At 45.4% G+C, this 25,672-nt stretch overlaps 2 protein-coding genes across 3 annotated transcripts in view; both read left to right on the top strand.

Annotated features, from left to right (window-relative positions):
- MIB2 (MIB E3 ubiquitin protein ligase 2) overlaps positions 1-14,199 on the top strand; it is a 40,230-nt gene extending 26,031 nt beyond the window's left edge. The window contains exons 9-20 of one of the 2 annotated variants that reach the window (XM_084494931.1): positions 224-328; positions 1,025-1,187; positions 2,150-2,283; positions 4,131-4,279; positions 4,888-5,044; positions 5,375-5,529; positions 6,358-6,484; positions 6,769-6,999; positions 8,939-9,117; positions 10,052-10,236; positions 11,005-11,070; positions 12,968-14,199. In XM_084494931.1, the coding sequence (XP_084351057.1) occupies positions 224-328; positions 1,025-1,187; positions 2,150-2,283; positions 4,131-4,279; positions 4,888-5,044; positions 5,375-5,529; positions 6,358-6,484; positions 6,769-6,999; positions 8,939-9,117; positions 10,052-10,236; positions 11,005-11,070; positions 12,968-13,209 (1,893 nt within the window). In that variant the 3' untranslated portion in view covers positions 13,210-14,199. The remainder of the gene's footprint in view (positions 1-223; positions 329-1,024; positions 1,188-2,149; positions 2,284-4,130; positions 4,280-4,887; positions 5,045-5,374; positions 5,530-6,357; positions 6,485-6,768; positions 7,000-8,938; positions 9,118-10,051; positions 10,237-11,004; positions 11,071-12,967) is intronic. The other variant, XM_084494932.1, reaches the window with a different exon arrangement.
- Positions 14,200-14,427: 228 nt separating this feature from the next.
- Positions 14,428-25,466, top strand: LOC311422084 (uncharacterized protein; the record flags this gene model as incomplete). The annotated part of the gene is made up of 6 exons (XM_084494782.1): positions 14,428-14,912; positions 15,302-15,404; positions 20,756-20,915; positions 24,283-24,381; positions 24,920-25,280; positions 25,364-25,466. Exons 1-6 carry the CDS (start codon positions 14,908-14,910, stop codon positions 25,464-25,466), a joined length of 831 nt encoding a protein of 276 aa, XP_084350908.1. The 5' UTR covers positions 14,428-14,907.
- Between the last annotated feature and the right edge of the window lie 206 nt (positions 25,467-25,672).

The following is a 25,672-nucleotide window of genomic DNA, read 5'->3' as shown; positions in this document are numbered from 1 at the left end:
CAGCAATACTGGAGCCCTTGGGCTGTGTTTGTTTTGCAGTGCATTGATTTCAGATTTCTTGGGAACTGTACTTAGGTTTTGTAATGCCTTGGTTTTTGCGTGGATGGGTTTTTGGTGTTTGGTTGGGATTGCTGAGGGTGGGGGTGGGAACTGATCGCTTTTTTTTTTTTTTTTTTTTTTGGCTTCATCCCCCAAAAAGCTTATGACTTTTTTTTTCTTGTAGCTCAACACCTTTTGGGTTGGTGATGTTGTCCGAGTGATAGATGATATGGAAACAGTGAAGCGATTCCAACCTGGTCATGGGGAGTGGACAGATGAAATGGCACCTGTGAGTGCGCGTCAGTTCCAGGACAGTCCAGTAACTTCCTGAGTTTTCCTCAGCAATTAGGAATGGTGACTGGGCTTGCACGGCCCTCCAGCATTCCTGCTGGTCAGTGAGAGCACAGACCCTGCTGGGACTGCTGAGGCCTTGCAAAGAAACGTTGCCTAGTGCTATTGCTGATACAATCCTATTGCAGAACCCAAAGCAAAGCGGGTAGGTGGGGAATCTGGCAAAGAATTTGACTACCAGTAAGTCAGATGAGAGGTTTCACTAACTGAGGTAAATGAGTCCTCTTAAGCTCTTCCCTGTTCTCTGGAATGAGACAGGAAAAGTGCTTGAGTGGGGAAAATGGTCTGATCGGACCAGGAACAATTAAATGCATAGAGGAAACCTTCCCTAACCCCGATTTTCAGTTCTCTTAGGGTTCTGCGGGCTAAGTTTTGTTGTGTCACCAGCTTTCTTTGTAGATATTTGTACTATGTCTGGGAAACCCTTCTTATGTAAAGCCAGTAATAGCGAAAGTGCTGAGAACCCTCTGGTGTCCTCCAAGTGGGGGCTGTCTGCGCGCGTGTCACTGCTTAGTGCTTCTTTTCACACAGCAGGAGTGCCGCCTGCGAAACCTCTCTTAGAAGCGTTGCGTTGGTTCTGAGATGAGAAGCCTGCTGTTTAACCTTTTAAAAATCCTTTTTCTTTCCATTGCAGACCCTAGGGCACATTGGCAAAGTGATCAAGGTGTATGGGGATGGAGACTTACGAGTGTCGGTTGGGGAGCAGTCCTGGACGTTTAACCCAGCTTGCCTGACAGCCTACCAGAGAGACGAGGAAGCAAATCTCATGACAACGGAGAATGCAAAGGAATCTAAAAGTGAGACAGTGAGAATGAGGGCGTCTGGGCTGGCAGGGGTTGAGAAATGTTTGCTCTGGTTGTAACAACAGCAGCACGCTTTGGACAGTGCTAAACTCCATCTGCCTGTTCTTCCCTGGATGGAGCTCCAAAATCAAGCTTTGTCTTTTTGGGGAAGCAAAGCTGGGCCTAACAGGCAAATACAGAGCTCTGTATTCAGGACTGCTAGCCATAGTGCTGCCCTAGGTTCAGTTATTTCTGCCCAGATCTGTCTCAATTTCCTGTTCTATCCTGCTGCTTTTCCTGTAGGAGGATAATAATTCGTGAATGCTTGAAATATTCCCAGGTCTTTATGTGGACGTGCTGTCAAACCAAGGAGTGTTTTCCTCAGTCCACTCTGAAGTTGGACTTGGGACCTTATGATGTGTAGAGGGGATTCTGCCTGCTTTGTACATCTGCTCCTAAAATTGCTTGTAGCCTCACTAGTTTCCATTGTAGGTTAGGAACATGTGGGAGAGATAACAGACTTGATGATTCTGTTTGTTTTGCCACGCAGATAGGTCATAAACTGTTTCCTCAATTTAGACTCCAGGGAGAAGTTGCATACAAGCCCAAGCTTTTTAATTTTGCCCTGCCCTGTAGAACCTCTGTCCATTCAAACATTCAAAAACCTGTGGCTGGAGGGCAGGCCTGAAAGGAGCTGTATTCTTGCCAACAGCATCTTCCCAAACTCTCATTCCTCTTCAGATTATTTGCCTTTTGGTGATAATTCTTCTGTGTTCGTCTTCTGAATCGTGGTCTCTTTTGTCTTTTGGGTCCTCAAAACATAAAGCCAGAGTTCTGTGTAAGCTACAAATCTGTAAAGCTCTGTGTGAGCTAAGAGGTATTGCAGGCGTGTACAGTGATTCTTCAGCTGTGCTGTGCCAACTATACACATGCTCTCTGGGGCTGTTAACCCGTTGCTGTTTCTCATTCCCCTGCAGGCACTTTGATTACCGTACTGGAGAAGCTGTTGTCGCAGAAGACAGAGTCAGACCACGCGGGGTGTCTTGTTATTTGGGCAGCGCTCAACAACGCAGTTAAAGTCCGGGAACTCCTTCAGAAGTACCCGGACAAGGCAAGTTCTGGAAACATCCTGAATGGTTACTCTTTGTTGTGCTTTAAAATACTATCATCAAATCTTGTCATTGAGTAGGGAGAAAGAAGGGAGAGAAATGATTTTTTCAGACCTTGTATTAGCTAATTTTGCTGTGATTTAGGATTAAACATGTAAATTAAATGTGAATATTGGATGGCTTCAGAGCGTGGCATTGAAGCTGACCTGGAGCTTTGTCCCTATAGTGTGTTTCCAAAGCAGGCTTTTGCTAGATTTCCTATATGGGCACTGTACCTTTAGAATTAGGAAAACCTGTATTCATATATATATATGAAAACAGTACCAGGATGTCCAAGAATCTAGCCCCTTTTTGAAAGGAAAGCCACAGGTTATGCCTGACTGAATGCATCTGTCCTTACATAACCTTGCTAAATAAATTGTTGGAAACAGGAAAGAGAAAAGCTGCCCAGATCCAGCGCTGTGCAAGTCTGTGCAGAGTCTTATCTCCAGTCTGACTGGAGTAGGGAACTGGGATGGATTTGCTGCAGAGAAATTTGTTTGCAGAGTGCTGCTGTTAGGATCGCATCAACTCAAGTCACTCTTTCCAGCTGACTGCAGGTTCCAGCCGTTTCAGTGAGGGGTCTAAGGTTTGAAAGCAGGTTTAAAAAGGAGAAGTGGGAAATGAAGTATTTCAGCAGTGTCCTTGGAAACCAGTGGTAGCAAGATTCAAGTTTTATTGAGGCTGTGTCTGCAGGCAGGAGCAAGCAGATGGCTGAAAGGACTGATTCTGAGCCCCTTGAAGCTGCTGTAATGGATTGTTTTCTGGTACTTGCTGTAGTTCCTTATGTAAAAAGATAAAGGAGCTCTGGAGATGGGAGGAACAGCCAAACATCTGTGTTTGTTATCAGATAAGTAAGCGCCAAGAGTTAGGAATACATTGCTGTTAGTTTTATTAGATTTCTATTTTATATTCTATTAAAATATTTCTAATAATGAATTAGCACTTCTGTAAGAGTATTACACACAGCAAGAGTGTTATATACTTTGTAGTGCAAGTTAGGCTTGCTTGCCTAGGGCTTTCCAACTTACCGGCATTGTCTGTCTTGTGTAAATGGCAGAATAATGCAATGGCCTCTAACGCCTCCTTGCCTGAATGACTCACCCATCATCAAGTGAATTGAAGTCTTGCCTGTTCTGCTCTCCTGACGGCTGCACAGAACCAGCTGCAGGGGAAACAAACTTTGTTCTGCTTGCCAGTCAGCTGAGGTTTTGCCAGCTCCTTCATCTCTTCTCTTTAACCTCCTGCTGATTTCAGTAGCTTCCTTTCCTTTTTTGTCTTGCATTTCCTACAGCCTTCTCTTTGTTCTTCAGTCCCTTTAGTTCTCAAGAAATGTCATTGTAGCACCTCAGCACTGATTTACCCTCCTGCCAGTGTGCCCAGTGAAGTACCTGGAGTAACACAGAACAGTGGGGGCTTGGCATCCAAACCTTATGCAAAGCTAATTTGATCTCCTCATGCATTTTCCTATTAGGAAAGGAATTGTTGGCAGAGGTATCAAGAAGTATTCTGCTTGCAGGCATAGAGGAATTTGGCATCAGAGCTGCAAACAGAGCCCTGGCTTCCATCTCTTTTCTCCCTTCTCGACTAAATGTGCAATCCCCTTCCCTGTTAGGAATATTTTGGGACAAGGTCAGCCTTGTAGTTGATGTACGTAAAGCAGAGGTGTCAGGGCACAGATTCTGCTTAGCATTTCTGAGCATACCACAGGTCTGCAGCTGGTGGCTTTCATCCTGCTGAGGCCGGAACTCAAGGCAAGGTCTTCCCCTAACTAAGCGAGCTGTTTGCTGTGTCTTTGTCCTTCCTGTAGGTCGACAGCAAGAATCAGGGCAGAACCGCTCTGCAGATCGCCTCCTATCAGGGGTATCTGGATGTGGTCAAGATTTTGCTGCAGGCACATGCCACTGTCAACCTAAGGGATGAAGAGGGGGATACAGCACTGCACTATGCAGCTTTTGGGTACGAGATCTTTTCTTGCTATCCCTGAGACAGGACCTAAAGGGCTGCAAAAGGACATTTCTAGGTGTAAATGGACTGTCTGTGTGCAGAGCACGTGGGAGAAGCTGAGGAGGGAGGGTTTTTCTCTTTTGCCTTGTTAGAAATTGGCGTGTGATCTAAAAAGGACTACAGGTGAATTTCTCAGTATGCTGACTTAGTGTCCACACCTAGGTCAGTTTCTATGCTGTAAAATTTGAGGGGAATCGGAACAAGTGATAAGAGCATTTGGTGATTGGAGTTTTAGTGGTTGGAATTAGTTTGGTGGCTTGCTTTTGGTAGTGCACGTGTTTTCCAGAGCAACGTAAAAGGTTGAATTTCATTGTTAGCTCCCAGGGAAGAATTCTTCATTATCAAGAGTGGGAGATTCCTGTTGATTTAAAACAGAGCAGATTCTAGAGTACAAGTTAGGAAGATTTATTTATTTTTTAAGTACTAAGAGGAGATGGGGTCAGGCTGGGAGGATGCAAAAAAATTAAAACAAACAATTTCTGTAGGCTGGCAAGAAGTGAAAAATCTATTGTCTGTACAGCATTGAATCTAACCTGTCTTACTCCTTGCCTTTAAATCAGAAACCAAGCTGAAGTTGCCCGCGTGCTTATTAGTAAAGGAGCCAACGGAGACCTGCTAAACAATGCAAAGTGCACAGCACTCTATGTTGCTGTCAGTCAAGGATTCGCAGAGGTGGTGCAGGCCCTCTGCGAGCTCAACTGTGATGTCAACCTCCCAGTAAGTTTGGGGGTTTGAGGGATTTGGGTTTTGGTGGTTTTGGTGTTGTTTTTATCTTTTGTGGTGGGGGGTTGCTTCTCTTAACATCATGCATCATTTGTTGCTTAGCAGAATTTGAAGGTAGGTCTCTTAAAATGCTGTGAGGTGCACCAGAGAAGTATTCATTTACATTTTGTACTCTGAAATTCCAGTTTGGGGTCTACCCCTTCATCACTGCGAGTCTGCTTAGTTCAGTCCAGTAGCAACTGTTGTGCTGGACTCCTCCTTCCAGTGAGAGCTGACCTGCTGCTAATGTGTGGTGTTGTATTCTGCTTTGGTATCCTCTTACAGGATTCCCAGGGAGACACCCCCTTGCATTATGCTATCACTGCAGATTACAAAGTCATCATTGAGATTCTCACTGAAGTACCCAACATCGATTTCACTGTCCAGAACTGCCAAGGCTTCAACCTGCTCCACTATTCTGCTCTAAAAGGCAACAAGCTGTAAGTGAACCAACATCAGTATGTGTTCCTGGGGAACACACAGCTTGGCTAGGTGGTCTGGGGCTAGATGGTGATAAAGTCTTGCTTGAATGCTTCTTAAGAAGCTGTGAACCCTAGCTCGTTAGCACCCAGCTGAGCTGGGGGAACTGACTCACCTATAAGGCACTTAGAGCAGAGAATTTGCTACATTTGCTACGTGTTCTTTTTGGGAAAAAAAAATGATCTCAAGAATCTGAGTGTTTTTCTTCATTTTCCTTGCTTCTCTAGTTCTTAATTCTTATGCTAATGTGTTAATTCTCTGCAGAAATGGTTACTGAGCAAGGAAGAAGGGAAAGGCTGAGATCATCCAACTCATTACATCCGATTTGAGATATTTTTAGCAATGCAAGTAGTGCAAAGCACTAGTACAGACAGGCTGTGCGACTTTTCTGCAGCAAGCTTCCTGGCAGTGTGTGCAATATTTGAAGGCAGCAGAGTGGTATAATGCTCTGCCTCATTAAAGCTGCTAGCAAAAGTCTGTTAGAAAATGTTGTTCCAATACTGGAGAGACAAAGGCAGAATTTGCCCTGAATTGTGTGCAAGTGTAGCAATACCAGAAAGGAGCGTGGTTCTGTGATGATTATGCTGACAAAATCATCAGTGAATGTGTAATTTTTTTATTCTTGTAATTGTCTGCAAGATAGTGGGAGCACTCTGCATCGCATTTGACAGCTCATAGTGCTGCCTGTTTAAAATTGAGGAACCTAAGAGGCAGACCTGTCTCTTCTGCATTGTTTTCCTTCCCAATAAAGTAATTCTTCTGTCTCTGGTTTACCTCCAATGTTCTAGAGCCATAAAGAAGATTCTAGCAAGAGCTCGACAGTTAGTTGACTCCAAAAAGGAAGATGGCTTCACTGCCCTGCACCTTGCTGCTCTCAATAATCACAAAGAAGTGGCAGAAATTCTCATCAAAGAGGTAAGAAACAAAATAAAGCCACCGTCAAAACTCTTAGCTCTCCCATCCTCCAACCTCCTAAGTTTTGTTGAATTAATGCTGTGTGTGATGCAGAGGTGTGTGGGTCATATGGCCAAAATACAGAGAGCTAGATCATACAGCACTCTCTTGGAGATATCTTTATTTCTGTCCTGCAGATGGACTTGAGACTCAGGGCTTTAGCAAGTACCATAACTGCAGCGCTCTTCTTCAGCCAAACTCAGCAGTGATAGCTCTTTTTGTTTGATGCAATTCTTCTCTTCAAGGGTCGCTGTGATGTCAACCTCAAGAACAACCGAAATCAAACCCCTCTGCACCTGGCTGTCATCCAGGGACACGTAGGGATGGTGCAACTGCTGGTCAGCGAAGGCAGTGATGTCAATGCTGAAGACGAGGATGGGGACACGGCCATGCACATTGCCTTGGAACGACAGCAGCTGATGTCAGTCATGATGGAGAAGCGTGAAGGGGAGATGGGGTTGTCCCTTCTTTCCACGGTGAGCTGGGAACTGGAGAAATTCCAGCACCAAGGGCAGGAGAATGCATGGTGATGATGGTGTGGCTGCAGATGGCGGGATCTAAGAGGGCAAAGGATGGCAGTGAAATTGTGCAAAGCCCGTCTAGCTAAACATGAAGCAAACCTTCATGCAGTGAATAAATCTGCTGAGAGTGTGCTTGGTTTTATAGCACTAAACTTTGCATAGTCAGACACCAATTCATCCTGTATCCTCCCATTTTTTTATTAGCATTGTGTGCTGCTTTCTCGACATGGGAAAGATCATAAATCTGCTCACAGAGCCAAGAGCTTTTGGGTTTAATTCCTGCCCCAGAACCACGGCAATTCATTTCTATCTGATGGCGTAGAAAATATGAGGCTAGCTAACCACAAACACCCCAGTTACCTGCAAATGTACTGCAGAATGTGAAAGATGAGACGTATTATATATGATGAAGGCTGTGTTGCTATAAAGCCTGAACTGGATTTCACCATCTTGCTCCATATTCATGGAAATATGAATATATCCATATATATGGTTATATGAATATATATATACACTTTTTCCATCTTTCACTGCAGAGCAAAAGCAAATTATACAACGCTAGACTTTTTTTTGCAAGATTTGTCAATTTGCAAAAGCACAAGTGCAGTGGAAAAACTGCTTTTCAGCATTTCTGCTACCTCTCAGGGATAGACTTTGTATGTGTACCATGGCTGATGACATTCAGAAGAGCAGAATTTCTTCCTCAGCCTGAACATGGGTCATTTCAGGATAGGCCTTAGATCTAGAAGTCAGTGCATGATATGCAAGTATTGGAAGCTTAATCTGTCTTTTTGGCCAAGATATTAGATTAGCTTTTCAAAGTGTTTTGTCATCCATATAAATACCAACATGTGCACGCACCAAATTTGCAGTGCAAGCCAAGACTGCAAACACTGGTTATCCATTATGGATGGATTGAGAATTATTCCATTGTGGGGATAATATTGAAAAATCTGGCATAGAGTTTGTATTGTAATTTGAAATAAGCATAATTCAGACTGACATTCTGAAGGGGCACATGCTGTGTACCAAATTCCCATTCCTCCTTTCTACCTGTTGGCACTTGAAAAAGTGCACCACCCTGCTTTCATGTTGCTCATTACCAAGCTACCAGCGTTGACAGCAGGAATTGATAGCACCAGTGCATGGCCAGAGATACTCCAGCCTCAGGTCCTGATATCCACAATGGCATCTCACACCAGCCGAACAATCACTTCTGAATGTCTCTGCCCATAAATTTAAGCAAAGGGATCAGCAGCAAAAACGGGTTTTATCGTTTCATTAAGTCTGCACAACAGCTTTCCTAGCTGCTGGGCTTTAGCTGGTACGAGGGGTGGCCAATAGCCAGTCCTGGGGGCAGAAATCTCAACACAATGTGTCTGTGAATATTGTTCCCAATACTATTAACAGCAATGCTGTATCTAGATTCTGCAGATTCTCTCATGTCAAATTTTACATGCCCTGATCTACTTAAACACTCCGATCTTTTAAACCAGTAGAAAATTGTTCAGAGTTTGGATCATGTATATAAAAGCCTGGCTTTTTAAATAGCTGCTGCTGCTTAAGGATCCATACACCAGCTGCTCAGCAACTGGTATTTACTGCACTGCCTTCGGTGTACACTTTGTGCTTTCTTTTCACAAACTGAAGAAGTGAATGCCTATTGCTATGGTTAGTAATGATTAGGTACCACTTAGGAGCAGTTTTATGTACTTCTGTTCCTGGAATGCAAGGCTTGAATCTGTTATTTGTATGCTGAAGGATCTTCTTGCATTTCGTGAGTGCAAAATTGCACTCTTAAATTGTCGATACAAGGATTAAGATTCTGTTTAGAATTTCATACAGCTATGTAACAGACTTTTCTATTAACAGAGTGTTTCTCAACATCTTTTAGCTGCAGGCTTCTGGCTTTCTTGGAAACGTAGAGTTGAATATTGGAACTGCAATTGCATGTTACTTAGCACAAGAAGGAGCAGATATTAATTATGCAAACCATCGGGGAAAGTCTCCTTTAGACCTTGTTACAGACGGAAGGATTGTCCAGATCATCAAAGACTTTTCACAGAAATTCAGGTAAACGCACATCCTCTGGGAACTAACTGCAGTAAATTTCCTTGTAAAATGTCGAGTGCTCCCCCAGCACTGTGGTGTCACAGCTGCCATGCCAGGAAGGATGAAGCTTTCCTGAAACACATCAGATGTCAGTCTGAGCACCTCCTGTTTCATCTGGAGCTGGTTGCTGGCACTGTGTTTCTCAGGGCCTCTTTAAGGGTGCCTTCTGCCATTGGAAACAGTTGGCAAAAGCAGATGAACGCTGCTCACGCAAATTCAGCCTCCTGACTTGGAGAGCCCTGAGGCAGTCTGAGAAGACTGTCCACCAAAGGCAAGAGCAGCTTGTCTCTGCAGGGTAATTTTGGATTCTGTTTTGCTTTCACTGGATTCTGCAGTTAGAGGTATTTAAAGTCTGAACAGAGACGAAATGCAATGAAAGAGTGGGTGCCAGAATCTGCAGAATTTATTCCAGAGCTAGATAAATGGTTGTTTTTCAGCTGACGAGAGAATAGCTTAGAAAGTGCCAAGGGGAGAGTAGCAAGTGAAATTTCTCAGGTTCTGAGGAACTTTTGTTTGGATTTTGACTGCAAATATGAAAGCAGAGTTCTGTTTGATCTGAGGGCATAGACCTGCAGGTATGTTACTGCTGGAGGGGGAACCAGGCAGCGGCTTCTGTAATTGGCCATGCTCCTGGTTCATTTTAAATAACAGGTGAAATACATCTCTTTAAACGTTTTTAAACATCTGGGGATTTTGAATCCAAGGAATCTCAGAATCCAAGGTAGAGGCTGAGTTGGTCCCACAAAGGCACTGAAGGCACACAAGTTAGAGCCGCAGTTGATCAGCCAGCAGTCTCCACGTGGAATGTTTCCCAGGGATTAATGCAATTTTGTGTGTTGCTGAAGAACGACTTGGAGTATGTGGCTCAAATTTCACGAGGTGTTCTCTGTTGCAGGGAACAGCAGGTTTCTTCAGACTGCTCAGCTGTCACCTGCAGCCTTCGCCGCGTGCACACCACCCCCAACACGATGACCAACCTGAGTGTCTCAAGCGTGGCAGTCCCCACAGAGTGCCTGGTCTGCTCAGAGCTGGCCTTGCTCATCCATTTCTTCCCCTGCCAGCACAGTATTGTCTGTGAAGGTAAGTTCTTCTGCTTTTTCTGTGTTTTTTGTTTTTTTTTTCCCCCTTTCCCATTCCACCATGCAGCCTCCCTGTCTAGACTCCCATATATCAAGGTCTCTCGAGCTGTGTGTGACCTGAAACAACCCCAGAATGACTTCAACAACACTGTTTCTAGATAGGATGGCCAAAACTATCCATGACAGGCACCCATTGTGCTGAGCACCTGCTGATAGGCCCCCCAGGCAGTGCTTATGGATGCCCTGGGTAATTCAGAAGGAAGGCCAGACGTTTCAGTTCTGGCTGGCAGTGTTTTATCCATCCAAACCTCCTGAGAAGGATTTCCCCCTCCTCTGGCTTTTGTTACCCATTTGTATCTCGGCTGTTTTAATGGCAGCTTGCTCAAACATGTCTGCAAGCTTGTAACCTCATCAGGGCTCCCTCAGTCCAACCCCAGGGAATTTGGTAAGGGCTGTGTGTGAGGGCTGCATCCTTTTCACACAGAATAAAGAGCTGTTTTGCCTCCACGATGGCAATAGTTCTGGCAGCACGGAGATGTGAGGAGGTAAAGGTGTTTTAATTGCTACTAACATAGGAAGGACTAAACCAAAAGCCTAGGAGGTAGCTCAAAAAGAAGGCCACGTCCTCATTTCCATGCAGGAACAGTCTCGTAATCACCCAGGGAGTTCTCAGGTCATTTAAAAGTTGATGTTCTTAAGCCTGTTCTCTTCCTCTCGCTTCTGGCATTGGTGGGCTTGATTGTAATCCCTCCTTGTATCGTTTTGGTAGAATGCTCCAGGAGAATGAAGAAGTGCATCAAATGTCAAGTGACAATAACCAAAAAAATCAAGCAAGGTATGTGTGCTTTTCTTACTGTTCAGTGCTATGTATTGGGAAGGGTCCTTCACAGCATTTGTTTGAGCAACACCGGTGATTCTCAGAGAAATGCGCATAAGGAAGAAAGTTGTGTTTTGGGGAGAGAAAAGAGGGGAGTACCTGTTGCACTGATCACATTCAGAGAAGAAAAAGTACTTTCAGCTGGCATGGGCCAAAATCAAGCTGCAGAGACAGGACATTTGAGGAAGCTAGAGCTGTGCCTGGCTTATTCTGTGCAGCATCAGGTTCTCTGCAGTTAGAGCTGCAGTCTCCTCCTGTCTACCTATCTACACAGGCAGCGATTTAACAATGAAAATTTGTGAGAAAGGAAAAATGGCAACTTGTGAAAGCCTTGCTTCTCACCTGGCTGAAATTCCAGTGCCTGTGCAGGGCTGGCATTGACCAGCTCTCCAAGAATTGTTGAGCTGGGTTGTTTTGATAAAGATCTTTAGCCCCACCTAAAACAGATTGTCTTGTGTCCGTATCACTCCATCCAGATTGGCAAATGTGTGTCATCAAGATGGTGGCAGCTTTGCACTTGCCTTGGAATTAATCCAGGTTGCCCACTGAAGCTTTTTCCACAGAGGTTAGGACAGCGGTTATGATGTCTTTAGAGCCAAGATCCCTCTTCAGGAAACTCTAGCAGTGAACATGAAAGGATTGCATGTCCTGCTACTCATGTCATAGTGTTGTGTGATTCTGTTGGAGTCAGGTTGTAGTTTTCTGTCTGATGCCTGGAAAAATGCAATGGGGGAACAATTCTGTCACATGGCATCAGACAAAGACAGAAATTCTCTTTGGAACTCCAAAGAGTGGAGAGGGAAAAAAAAAGTTTGCCTGACAGTAGGTGGGAGCATTTGTCTTTGCTCCAGACTGCTAAATGGCATCAGAATGGAAACAAGAATTCCAGAGGAGATATTTGCATGCAGATTGCAGTTACAGAAAGGAACATCTCAGTCTGAGTATATCAGCAGGACTTAACGATGAGTGATGTCTTCAGTGTGTCTTAGCAAGCTCTCTGTTCCCAAACTTGCTTCACTCTATGGATTTGAAGTAACTTCTTACACCACTGAACTACAACTTGATCCAGGAAAGGGGAAAGGGGCATCTGTATTGAAGTGTAAAACTACCTAATCAAAGATTAAGGAGCAGAAGATGAGCAGAGGCTGTATTGAGCTGAAACTGGAAAGAGTACATTTCCCTGAGCTGGCAGTTTTCAAGTATTTGGGGTTCTTCTTTCACATTTCATCTATGTAGAGCAACTATCTCTGTAAGGTCCACTGAATTTTGCATATAGAGTCGACTAAAGGACTCTACTTGTGTAGCTTCGTGTGTGCAAAAGTCACTGTAAGTGATGTCAAATGATGTCGTCTTGTTTTACCATGTGTGTCCTGAAAAATACCAGCAGAAATTTGAATCCCAAATGTAATCAGGAGGTTGAGAGAGCATGGTACCAGTAGCACTGTGAGGACTCCTGGACTAGTATGGCAGAACATCACAACCAGCACCAAAATCTTTTACTTAAAGGTAGCACCAGTATATTCCAGAACGCTAAGGCAGGACAGATCAGACAACATTTGCATTTTCTTTTTCTTTGTTTTGATTCTTTTATCCTTTTTTAAAAAAGAAACAGGCAGACAAAAGCAAACAAACAAAAAACGCTGAGCAAGAAAACAGCAAAGCAGCACTGGCCAGTCTGTAAAAAAAAAAAGCATCATCTCTGGCTTTTTGTTTGTGGAATCCCTGGACAAGGCTCAGTGAAGAGAGTTTAGTCTGAGCTAATTGCTGCTCATTAAGGAACAGTCTGATTAAAGAGACGCTGCATGAGGCAGGGCACAGTAGCCACTAACTGTCTCCCTGCTCTCCCGCCCTGCAGACAGCACCGAGGTGGAGTGCAGCCCGAGCTCTGAATCCACAGATCAGAGGAAGCTGATGGAGGAGCTGCAGAACCGCTACCGGCAGATGGAAGAGCGCATCACCTGCCCCATTTGCATCGACGACCAAATCAAACTGGTCTTCCAGTGTGGACATGGCTCTTGCCCAGACTGCAGCACAGCCCTTACTGTCTGCCCCATCTGCCGGCAGGCTATCCGGGAGAGGATTCAGATCTTTGTCTAAGGATATGCTTGCTTCCCTTCCCATTCCCACCTCCCTCATTTACTTCCTTTTTGTTTGCATTTTAGATGAGAAGCGCTGCTCGGTCTGGGTTTGGCTACCTGCAAAGCCAGCGTGAGAGGGAGGGGGGGAGACAAATAATGTGATTGGGGTGGAGGTGGAGGGAGGGAGTCCCCTCTGCTCCCAGTGTCACACGGGCAAGGAGTGGTGCAGGGCAGGCAGCCACCTCGCCTGGGGCTGCTGCTCGATCAGAAAGATGTGAAGTAAAGAGCATTGAACTGTCAACTGAAGTCAGAAGAGACGTGCAGACCAGAGGTGATAGACTTCCATACGCAGGTGTTTTCAAGGGCATCCAGCTCCAGTGCCTGCAGCACGTCCCGTGCCCTGCAGGAGCAGAGCTGGAGCCTTGGCACTCGGCAGTGCTCTGAAGGAGACGCTGGAGAAGGACCAGCCTTATCCCTCGGCAGGCAGAGGCAAAAAGCACACGCTTGCACTTCACAGGAGGAGATATCAGAGGAGATCAGTCCTGGCCATCAGTCCTCCTCCTTGCCTGTCGCTGGTAGGGAGGTGATGTCCTCAGACAGCGTGTTCTCTGAACTGGAACTTGGGGGCTCAACAAGAATTCGGACTGACAGAGGCAAATCTGGATGTGATGAGATCCTGGGAACAGAGCGTGTGCCTTAGAGATAAAGTAGTGAACACTGATTGGAGAAAACATGTTGTTACAACAGGAACTTCTACGTGACACTCTTCTTCCATGTGTTTTTTTTCTGCACAATGGTGTGTTCAGAGACTCCTGAGCTTTCTATCCATAATGCCAAAGGCAGGTGTTAAATACTCCAATCAAAGTGTAAAGAAAATAAATAGTAATAATTAAGAGATGAGAAAGAGGGATTTCATTTTGGTTTCTTTGTTTTGCAGCAAAACTTAATAAAATAAAATCTATATTTTTCCTGAGCATTAAAATGAATGTACAAACAGTAGCTGAACTATGGATCTGGCTGTATTGTGTTTTCCAACTGTCTGACTGAAGAAATATTATCCGGTGACTCTGTCCTGTAAAGTAACTGTTGGTGGAAGTGCCAACCTGTAGGGCTAGCGTGCCATGCGTGTGTGTACGTATCCTTCTGTGTTTGTGTGTGGTATCTATCTTTAATGACACAATTATACACAAGTGATACTGTTTGTTACATCTTGCAAGCAATATTTAAAAAAAAAAGGAACAAAACTACTGTGGTCCTCTACTATCTTTGTTCATTGGCAAAGAGATGGCAAATATTTTAAAGAAATCTTGGATTTGTGCAATATGGGGTAGCTATGAATGTAGCTCTTAGTCCTCTGATGGTGTGAAAAAGTGCTGTCACAGTCCCTGATTCTTACAGATGATCTTCCTCCAAATATGCACTTGAAGCTGTTACAAATTCAATGGGGTTTTGATACAGAGCTGTAAAAAAGAAACAGATTTAACCCCACATGGGCTCACGTTTAATTCTGAAAGAAGCTGAAGCTGAATTTCAGAATCAGCTTTGGTGAAATCAGAAGTGTGGATGTATTTATTTATTTCCTAGAAGTTCACATTAGGGTGTGTGCCTCTTGAATAAGCAGGTATTTACCCAAGGGGTTGCTGTATTGTGACGAGGCCTCAGGTGAAGAGGATGGTACAAAGGCTGCTTTGTGGAACAAGAAGACCGAACCACCGTTATGAAGTAAGAGCTACCCTTTGCTTCAAGTGAATCATTTTCCAGAATATCCAGTACCCTACCTGGATGCAGTTGTTGCAGCAGAGATTTTCTTTTTTCCTGGCTAATAGAGATCTTGTAGAGAAAGAAGAGCTTCCATCAATTGTACATTTTATTTTTTTTAAACAAATTCCTGTTCAAGAGCTCCTGATTTTTTTTTCTTGTATTGCTAAATGCAAGATGGAGTTTTGCACAGCACGATGTACCTGCTTACATAGTATGGGAACTGTTTGTAAGCACAGCTTTGGGGCTGGGGCTCTGTTCTTTCATTTCCCTGTTTCTGTTGTGATTGCTTTTGATGCCCAAGGCACAAGAGTCGAGCTGTTAAACACCATTTTGACCCTTTCATTTCCTAGTAAGAAGAAGGGAATTGCTGCATTAATGGAGAAGAACCAAGCTGGTCAGTGGAGCTGCAGGAACAGGAGGGGATCAGCAGGAAGCGGATGCCTGTGTGTCCAGGTATGGTTTTTGACAGGCTTTGTCCTCACAGCAGGTTCAGCTCCATGGGAGGCTGAGGTTTTCTCCTCTTTTATTTTGGGGAAATGAACTGGGGAGCTCCGTGTTTTCCTGGGGTCTTCCGAATTGCAGTTCTGTAGCTCGCATCAGCATCGGTTTTGAGAAGGAAAGATCTTGCTGAGTCTGGTATAAATCTTTAAATACAAGGCAGCAGCTGAGACAGGTTAATGCTCTAACTTCTGGGCTCTGTGTAATCCTCCCAGCTGAAATGCCAGCTCACATTTCCCAACTGGCCTACAAGAAGGGGATGGTTTTTCTTCCATTAACCAGCCTCTTCTGGTTGCAGTTCTTCCACAATATTTATGGGTGGTGCGAACACAGGCTTCTTGTGAAATTGAAATCGATATCGCTATTCCCAGGAATGAGTCTTCTGTAGGAAGGGTATTAAAATGTCCCGGGGGAAAAAAAGAAAAAGAGATTGTCCTGCAGACAATAAAGCAGGACTTTATTTTACTCGCATGGAGCAGAGCACATACATTACTAACATGGGTACTTGTGTGACCTTTATTGAGTCTTCGTGGTTGGATTTTGTTTATTTTTTCAACCTTACAAGAGGTGGCTCCTCAAGGTTTTCCATCAGCACCTGCCATACCGGGCTGTGCAGAGCATCCTCTCGCTTTGAAATGGACTCTTGGGATGTCACAGTGTGAATCCTCCTGAAAATGTCTAGTTGCTTCTGCAGTCTTGGCCATCATTTTGAAGTGAACACAATTTTACTCTTTTGCTGTGGATATTTACTTGTACTTAGTCTTTAAATGAACATGGTCCTTCTTAGTCAGTCTCCTATTATTGAAGAATTTCTGTTCTTCCTTTAGAATACAAAGGAGGCTGTGTGCTATTCTATTTCTTGCCTTTTAGTTCAGCCTCAGGAAATTCTTCATAACAAGTGTGACCCCTTTTACTTTCTTACTTTCTTATGCGTGCTGTCACTTAATTTTTTCCTGGCAGATAGTGTGCTAATCCAGCTGGGAGACTGGTATTTGACTTGGCAGCTGGTCTCGTGAGCAGGCTTTTCACGCAATTGGGTTTTCATGGAAAATTGATTTTGTAAACCTGCCGTTATTCTGGGCATCCTAGGGGTCAGCCCCAAGCCTTCTGAAATCCGTACCTGGGGTTCTTTCACTTGGCCTCAGTGGTCTTTTTGGAATAGTGCTTGGTATGCAAAGGGATTGCGCGATCCTGGGGCAGAAAGTGCCTGCTTTCAGTGGGCAGGAGGTAGGCTTCAAGTTTGGAGGAAGTAATAATGCAATTATTTGTAACCCTCTTTCCTTTGACCACTAAATTAGGCTTTCTTCAGAGCTCAGCCTGGGATTCTGTGGCTCAGTTCGTCTGCCAGGGAAGTGATTCAAGCATGAAAGTTTGGTGAGAGGAGCACCTGCCACAGCAGGTTCCTTAGAGCAGGCTGCCCAGGTAGGTGCCCACATGGGCCTAAGATACTGAAGAGTTTTTTTAAAAAAATAATCTGGTCTAAATAAAATAACTCGTATTTCCTTGTCATGTGTACTGGGTGGGGTAAAGACCTATTACTTAGCATTTTCTCCAGTTTATTTACCCTCTGAACAAGAGGATGAAATTGGTTAACCACTGCATCTTAACTTTGCTTTTTGTTTTTTTTTTTTATCTGAATTCCAGTCTCCGTTGTTAATTAGCACCCCTTTTGCAAAGTCTTTCTCTATCCAGGCAAGGTGGTTTGTTGTTTTTTTCTGGTACAAATGCTCTTTCCTCCCTCTACTGGCAAAACTGAACTCAGTCCTAGGAATTTGTTGCTGATGGGCTTTGTCAAGACTGTTTATTTATAATTTACTTTCCCAACATGATCTGCAGTCTTTGAGTGGCATTTTCCCCTGGAGTCAAGCATTTTGTGGCATGTCTAGAGCTTTTTCCTTTGCTCCTTCCCTCGTGCTTCTTCCGTATTCTGGCACGGAACTATCTGTTTTAAGTAGACTTTCTAAAGCTCTTCACTTGGAAGCGTGGCCAAAACTCCTAATTTTACAGACAGCACGAGGCACTGGGAGCAGAGGTAGAGAGATAGCTTGTCTAAAGGCAGAGTCAGGAAAATAACCCATTGCTCCTTTGATTTTGTTCCCATTAATCCATTCTTTTCCCATGATTTCAGGGGGACCGGTCCCTCCACAAACAGATCACAAGTGATGAACGTAAGCCTACTGCAGAGCAACAAAGGAAATATCCCCACAATCCAGGGAGGCAATTCTTACTCCTTATGGACACCTTTTTATCTGTACATTAAGAAAAAAATCTCCCTCATTTAATTTCTGAAATTCTACCCATTCTGGGGTGGGAGCTGGGCTGCTGAGCTCCTAACTGGGGTCAGGAAGATGTCTCTTTGGTAACATGAGGTCAGGCCAGTACAGGAGCTTCTGTAAGCTGCAGCTTCAAAGTGACACTTAAGCAAAGCATTCCGTTTTCTTTGCCAGCTGCAGCAGGCCCTTAAAAAAGGGAAAAAAAAAGAGGAGAAAAAGGGGCAAAATGTCAGAGAAACAAGGGCCAGCTTTGGAAGGAAGATGAAAAAGGATCTCACGTTTGAATCCACACAGCCTTTGCTGGCTTCACCCATGGGCTGGGGCTTACCAGGACTAGCTGCTTTTTGCCCTTCATAACAAGGCAGCTGAAAATCTTTACTCAGCCAGCGGACTGAGCTCTGTTGGAAGAGGTTTTCACCTAATTTGTGAACACGCTGATGGCTGGGTTGAAGCTCACCTGTCTGCTTCACCTCCATCTACTCAGGAGCAATGCTGTGGCTGCTGGTTCCTGAGGCACTTCAGTGCCATCTCCAGCACCAGCACGCTCATGGGAGGTTTTATTTCCAACCCTTAGCACAGGCTGATGTGATTGAAGTGCAGACAAGGGACAAAGCCTGTCCCCGACGCCACCCGTGCAGGCAGGGTGACAGACGGCTGCAGGGGCTGGTTCCTGATGCCTGTTCACACCCTCGTGTGCTGCTGTCTGGAATCCGGGTGTGCAAACAGCTCTAAACCCCTGAAATCTCCCTCAGCTAATTTCAAGGCTTATTTACCCAACTGGATCCACACGGATTATGGAGTGCATTGCAGGGGAAGTTTGGTTAGCTCAGTCCTGCCACAGTTCAGTGCAGCTGTCAGGATAAATGACTTTTTTTGGGGAGAGAAGGAGAAATATGCATTTGCTTAATTAACTCAATACTACAGCAGTTCCCAAACATTAAACACACACTGCACAAACCACCAAACCAGGAAAGGCCTTCTAAGGCTGGTATTTCTTGGCCAATTCATAGGTTGGGACACATTTTCAAGGAAATCAAGTGTCTGATGGTGTATAGAGCAGCTACAGAAACCCATGAGAGCCTTCAGACATCTGACACCTCTTAGCCTCTGATGGGAATTCCTGTAAGCGTTCCAAAAATCAGGGCTTCAAGATCTTGCATCCTGCCTGCGTCTTTTAGCAGAGTAAATAGCATTTCAGAGCTCTGATTTTTCCACAGGTTTCAAATCTCACACACAAACCCAGGTTTTCAGAGACGAGGGAAGGTGTTGAAAGCTAAACACCTTGAAATCCTAGACCAGCGGGTGTGGAGCTTCTTGAAATCTGGCCTCAGGAGCCAAGTGTCTACAATTCTGACTTCTAATAAGACTGGGAAAGCCCAGCACTTTGGAAAACTGGTCCCTAAACTCTGTGTGCCTTGGCTCATTTGTGCAGAGTGCCCACACAAAATATCCCTGTGGCATTGTTAGCTACAGCTTTTGATGGATGAAGAGCAGGGCAGGATGGGTGCTGGAGGGACCAGACCAGGAGAAAATTGGTATTTATGCCTCCTGAGGGTTTTTAAAGAAATGTGCTCTCCTCTTTGGTCCTGCAGGTGCAGCGAGAGATGTGCGTCCCAGCTGCCCCACTGCGCCTGCTGCTGCTGCTGTGCTTGCTGCTCTCACACCGTGCACTGGACGTACAAAGGTAACAAAAATGAGGCTGGTTTGGGATCACTGCTGCCTGCCAACTTGCTGAGACGCTCTCATTTTGCAGAGGCAACACTCAGCTGGACACTGCTTTTGTTAGTGAGAGGTCTCCAGCGAGCAGCTAATTTATTCCCCTTTATTGATGACTGCGTATCTTGGAACTGGTTTTCCCCAGTGCCACCCCTTTGTGCTCCCCTGTGCAGTGAGGACACATGGTCAGGGCTGGCAGACCCAAAAGGTTTGAACAACAGGGAAAATCTTTGCAATGTCTTAGAATAAAAGCTGCCCTTTGGATGATCCTGAAAGAAAAACCTTTAAACACTGCTTGTCCATTATTTTATTGTCGCATCCTATTCAGAACAGGTCACCAAAAAAAAGTGCTCCTCTGTGTATTTATAGACCTTGTGAAACTTTATTTGATTTGTAATTGTTTCAGGAGCTTGTTTGCAGAATTTGCTGAAGTAAATGGCAGTTCTTTTACACTCTTCAGTGGGCTGGGACTCAGGCTGAAGGAAAGGCTGTTGCTGAGTGGATGCAGTCCTGCAATTAGCCCACCAAGCGGTTTGCAGAAGTCCTTGCTGGATTTCCTTCTGCCCTTTCCTAAGCCCTCCATATTTATTCAATGTCAGGAAATAAAATGCCTGCAAACTTTAATTGCTTAAATGAAATAAAAAGAAAAGAGTTGGCAAATGGTAACAAATCCCCAGCTGTGGCTGATTGTAATAATTAGAAAATTAGGGAGCTGATGAAATAGCTTTGATCTACTTTCTTTTTAAAACACTCACCTCTCCTCCCAGACCATCTCTGCATGGTTTGCACTCAGCAAATATAAACAGCCACGTGCTGGTTATTCCTCAGCTCTAGCTTTGTTCGTCTCAGACGAGTCTCCGTTGATCAATATATTGCAGTTTGAGGGAGGGATGTAAGCAGAATAAAAGGTTTCCATAGTGGCTGTCTGTCACAGCCATGACAGAGATAGCATCAAGATTTCTACTTAACCTCAAAGTCTTAAATATAGCACTATGGAGAGCACAAATAGCCTTGATGGGTTCAAGCAGCAATTAGCAGTTTCAGCAGCACTCAGACCTTGCAGGAAAGATGCAAATTGGGGTAAGAGGTTTTAAAGCCATTGGAAAAAGGACAGTATCCAGCATGCCAGGTGTCCTCTGCATTTGCTTCCTCCATGGACAGGCACAGGAGGTGGGTGCAGAGGGCTCTTACTGCAATGCAGGTCTCATGTTTTGCAGCACAGTTGTCCTGCAGACAAAATAATGTATATTTTCAGACTGCTGAGCTAGCAGCAGCTCCTGCCCCATCCTAATGACCTGGTTTGCTTCTCTTCTGCAGAGGGCGAGCTGGATGAAGAGCACCGGGGGCAAACACCAGTTTCCCATCGACATCCAGAGGAAGAAAGAGGTGCACAACCCCCAGCTGCTGCAGCTGGAGCTAAGTGGTTACAACGAGCCCTTGCAGGGGGACTTCAAAATGACCAACAACGGCCATTCAGGTGAGGCTGGGGGGAGCCTGTTTATCTCCTGCCTAAAAAGAGGAGCTCGTTTCTGGCAAAGGAGCAGACATACAGCTCATACAGCCCCCTTCAGCCCCATTTTGCAGGCTTCAGTGGTCCCTGACCCACAGCACGGTGCATGCACCATCCCTGATCATGCAGCATCAGGACCCCCTGTGCTGCTGCCATGACCATGGGCGATGCTGGCAGCAAAGCCAAACCTCACATTTTTGAAGTGCAGACGTTGGTAACGGTAGGGCTGGCCTGAAACCCCAGCCTTTTGCCCACACCTCTTTGTTAGCACCCTGCACCATCCCACAGTGCATTTATTGGAGGAAATACAAACCTGAGAGCATCCTGCTTTTAAGTTGTAAGGCAAGCTGTGGTCTGTCTTCTGGAGGGTTTGTCTGGGCAGCACAGCATGCACTCATCACTGGAGTATAAAGGAGATTTTAAGAGTTCGGATATGTATTTTCCCAGCACAGGCAGGGTGCAGGAACACCTTCCACGTGTCTATCTCTGCACCCTGCCATTATCACATATCCCCCCACCAAGTCAAGGCCAGTGCCACCAGTGGGGGTGAATGAGCCAGCATTGCCTTAGGGGTAGAAAGTATTTTTTTCTTCGCTGGCTGGGCAGTTGCCCTGAGAGGATGTCAAACTCATGCCATGGCAGGAATAGATTATTGGGTTTAGCTGATTGAAATGCTGTTCACAGACAATGTCCTTTTTGTTTTCTGAACTTGACACACTTGGCCATCTCACTTCATTCTGCTCTCCTGGTTGTGCTGTTTTCCCCAATCACACAGAAAAGCTTTTCAGAAACCCGTATGTAAACCAGAGAAATAAGAATTAGTTACATTTCTGCAAGATATTTTCTGTTAGACATTGAAAAGGGATGAAAGGCAGCAGGAGCATGACAGATCAGCTCCTTTTTCAGCGGACTTGACAGCTGCAGGACTGTAGGAGCAAGTGACGTTTGAGGCATACCGACTCCTCTCTGCATTCACAAAATGCATCTTTTGCCCCTGTGTAGTGAGAACCAGAAGTGATGGGATAGGAGAACTGTAGCTCAGCTGTGAGCTGGCAGCTGATGGTTGGTTAGTCGAAATCACACAAGGCAGAGGAGGAGCCCTCCTTACAGCCCTCAGGAAGGGAAGCTGAAGCACAGCCCAAGTTAAACACCTTGCCTTCGGCCGCACAGCCTCAGAGCAGGGCTTCTCCTTTATGAGGTCCTGGATGCTCCTGCTGCAGGTAATGAATTACCTAAATAATTCATCAGCTGCTGCTGCTGGGGTAATGCTTGTAGACTACAGATGAGCAGCGAGAGAAGAATTTCCCAATAAGTGCTGCAGGGGGATGAGTATTTTCAAGGCATTTGGAACATGAAGAGCCTGGTTGCTCTCTAATCCCCCACGCCAGTCCTTTCTTCTCTCTGCAGCAGGGAGAAAGGAATATAGAGCAAGAACAAGGAACTGAAGCAATGAGAGACACGCCATCTTCAGAGAGAGGATGCTGTGATTGTATTTCTAAAAATCATCACGAATAAGTGCTCCTGTTTTTCCCCCTTGCAAGCCTGACATTCAACTGGAAGCTGTCTTATCAGCACTGCCACCCCGACAGCCTGCACACCAATTCCTGCAGGTTTAGCTTTCACATCTCTGCACGTGTGCCTTTCCCTATTCTCTTGTCAACATCAAGACAGTGATGCTCTAACGTGGCGCGTTTTAATACAGCACAAAGGCAAAACGACAGCCTGCAGTCACAGCTCCTGCGAAGGCAGGCGCAGTTTCCCCACTGATTTCAGGGGGCTGGCACAGGGTGTCAATACCCCACGAGGAAAATCTCCCACTGTGCCACATCTAAAGGAGGTCAGCAAATGGATTAATCCACAGGAATCTCTGCTCGAGCTCTCAGGTGCTGAGGAACAAGTTTCTCACCTAAGAAACCAGATCCACTTTTGGCACCTGATGTGCAGCATCCATTAACTCCTTACCTCAACCCCTTGGAGGCCAGAGGTGGGAGAAGACCCCGGCCCCGTGTGCTGTTCCCCTGCAGAACCCACATCGTGGGGCCACAAGGCAGGTCCGGCTCAGAGCAGTAACTCTCCCCCTTTACGTGGAGATCCAGGGCAAGAAGCAGAAGGAAGCTGGGCTGTTAGCAGCAAAGCAATTACACAAAATGCCTTTCCGAAGATTTAACCTTCCCCTAGACTCAGAACACATCTCACTGGCTGTGTTTTGCAGAAGGTAGAAGCCATAATGAGGTACTTGAGGCAAATAATCCTAATTATGGAAGGCAGTCAGCAGGGATCTTACATAAAAAGTAAGGTAGGTGTTTATTTCCCACTGTAGACGCTTTGGGATATCACAGGGAAACAGGTTCTCATCTTGTCTGGCTGTCAACACTTTATAAACAAAAGAAACTCTCTCCTCTAACCCAAGCTCTGACTACTGAATCACACGGTGCTACCTTTAGCAATGAGAGTCGCTATTTTATTTTACAACATGCTCTGGGCTTTCACTAGGATGAAGCAATTCTCCATTTTAAGCCCTAAATTCAGCATATTTATTACCCTAATATATAATCTGTGGCAGTTCACCAGCAGGAAGACCAATGTTTCATAGCTCTGGTGTGAATGCTCCTAGCAAAGCGAGACAAAGGGCTCTGTCTCTCAACCCCCCCAGCCCAAAGCAGCTATTTCAGATTTGCAGGGCTCTGGCCCAGCATGCCCGTCCCTAACAGCCACAGAGCCCAGAACATGGAAAATGATGGTGAAGGGTTAGGTGAGGCTGGTTGCTTTGTTATTTCTGACCCCCTCCTCTTCTCCCTGGAAATAACGAGATGAACAAACGCATGCAGAGCCCTGCAAGATGTGATGTGCGGTGCCAGGCACAAGCATTAAACCATTTTTATAGGTGCCTAAGGAAAAACCCGGAGCTGCCCAGCTGGGAAAAACGCTGCAGAATCAGCTCTGCACTGACTAAATACTCACATAAATACTTTTTGGTGGGGAAGGCACTAGTGGGCGCTTCTGAGAAAGCAGCAAGCCACAGAACACTTGCATCTGTGCATACCACCAGGTCAGAGTTAAAATAACTTCCTTCAGGCACAATATCTTCACCATGACTTAGCTGATAAGAGCCTCGACAGGCTCTTCCCTTCCCTTGCTAATGCTCAGCAAGAGACCCTGCAGGGTCCCCCTGCCACAAGCTGCTGGGTTTAACCCTGAGCACTTCTAGGCCAAAGCACTGACCCTGCTGCTTTAAAACAAAGCTTTTCCCCAAACCTCCTACAAACCAGAAAGCAGGAGAGCTGCCACGTGCAGGTCCTGGCTTTTGGTAAGTCCAGCTGTCTGATTGCTCTAGAACAATGCCAGCCAGAAGAGCTCAGCCTCAGACTGGAGCAGATCCAGACGCAGCTCCAGGACATGAAGAAAGAGTCGCTGAATGGAGTGAGCCACGTGGGTAAGAAACATGTCTATTCCCAGGTCCAGCTTACCTTCCAAGGATGATGAGCCCATGCTTGTTGTGCTCCATGGCCTAAATCGTTAACAGGTTTGGTATTGACATATACAAGTAGAATTTTGTTCCATATCAAGGCCAATTGGGGAAGTTCCATGAGCTGTGAAATCATTACATCTAGCCCCAATCTAGTTACTCTCACAGCAATCGCAGCTTTGTCCTGCAACATGTAAGCACATTTTTACAAACAGGGAGGATTTTAAGCTCACTGTTTCCCCAGGGTAAATAATTGTCTCCATTTTATAGAAGACGAGAACAAAGAAAGAGAGGGAAAAAGTGGTTTTCCCAAAGCAGTTTGGTGTCAGAGCTGAGCTTTTCATCATTTCAAACCGCTCTGCTGGTGGTACGACGTGCCAGGAACTGCGGCTTGGGACAGCAAAGGCTGCTAAGCCCTGCCAGCTCCTGTGGGTGCACTCTGTAGGGTTTGGGCTGATTTATAAACAAGTAAAAAACGTAACAGCTGGCTTTTTGGTTATTTCAGGTATTAAATCCAGCACTTTCCCAGCTTTCTACTTCCCCGTGGAAAACATTGAGAGCTTTGTGACTGTTCATCCCCTCCATGAGATGTCTCTCCAAGCCTTCACCTTATGCTTCTGGACAAAAGCCCAGCACGGTGCCAGTCAGACTGTTCTTTCCTACTCCATGCAGGTGAGGGATAATGAGCTAGTGCTGACCGTGGGCACAGATGTGGGGCTGTGGATAGGAGGCCACTTCACCAGCTTCCTCCTGTACCACAAGGCACAGGACTGGCTGCACTTCTGCATGACGTGGGCCTCCCAGGCTGGAATGGCAAATTTATGGCTCAACAGAGCTGCTGATAAAGCAAAGAGCATCCAGAAAGGGTAGGTGAGCCAGGCTGGAGGGACACTTGTACTTGGGAAGGACAGAGACACTCTTCTTGGGGCCTTCTCCAACAGATTTGCAGGGTGGATGATGCATGTGAACCTGTAGATGTCATAGCATGGGGAGAAACCTCCATGACCCTCTTGGGAGGAGTGGTTCTGGAGTCGGACACCAGCTGTCAGTAACCCTCCCACACCCCCCTTTAAAAAAAAAAAAAGGAAACAAATGCAAACCACTTGCTAGAGAAAATGAGAAAGGAAGTTTGCTCCATTTATTTGTTTTAGATTAATTGCTTGTTTCTACTTCTGCTTGCTCTAGGTTCACTAGGCACCTTGCTTAGTTTTTCCAAGTAGGCACATAGGGGCAAAGCCTCCATCAATCAGTAGGATTG

Source organism: Aythya ferina (genome assembly GCF_964211825.1).
Source record: "Aythya ferina genome assembly, chromosome: 21".
Lineage (NCBI taxonomy): Eukaryota > Metazoa > Chordata > Aves > Anseriformes > Anatidae > Aythya > Aythya ferina.
The sequence above is the reverse complement of the archived record's forward strand: the minus strand, read 5'-3'. Positions and strand labels throughout refer to the sequence as shown.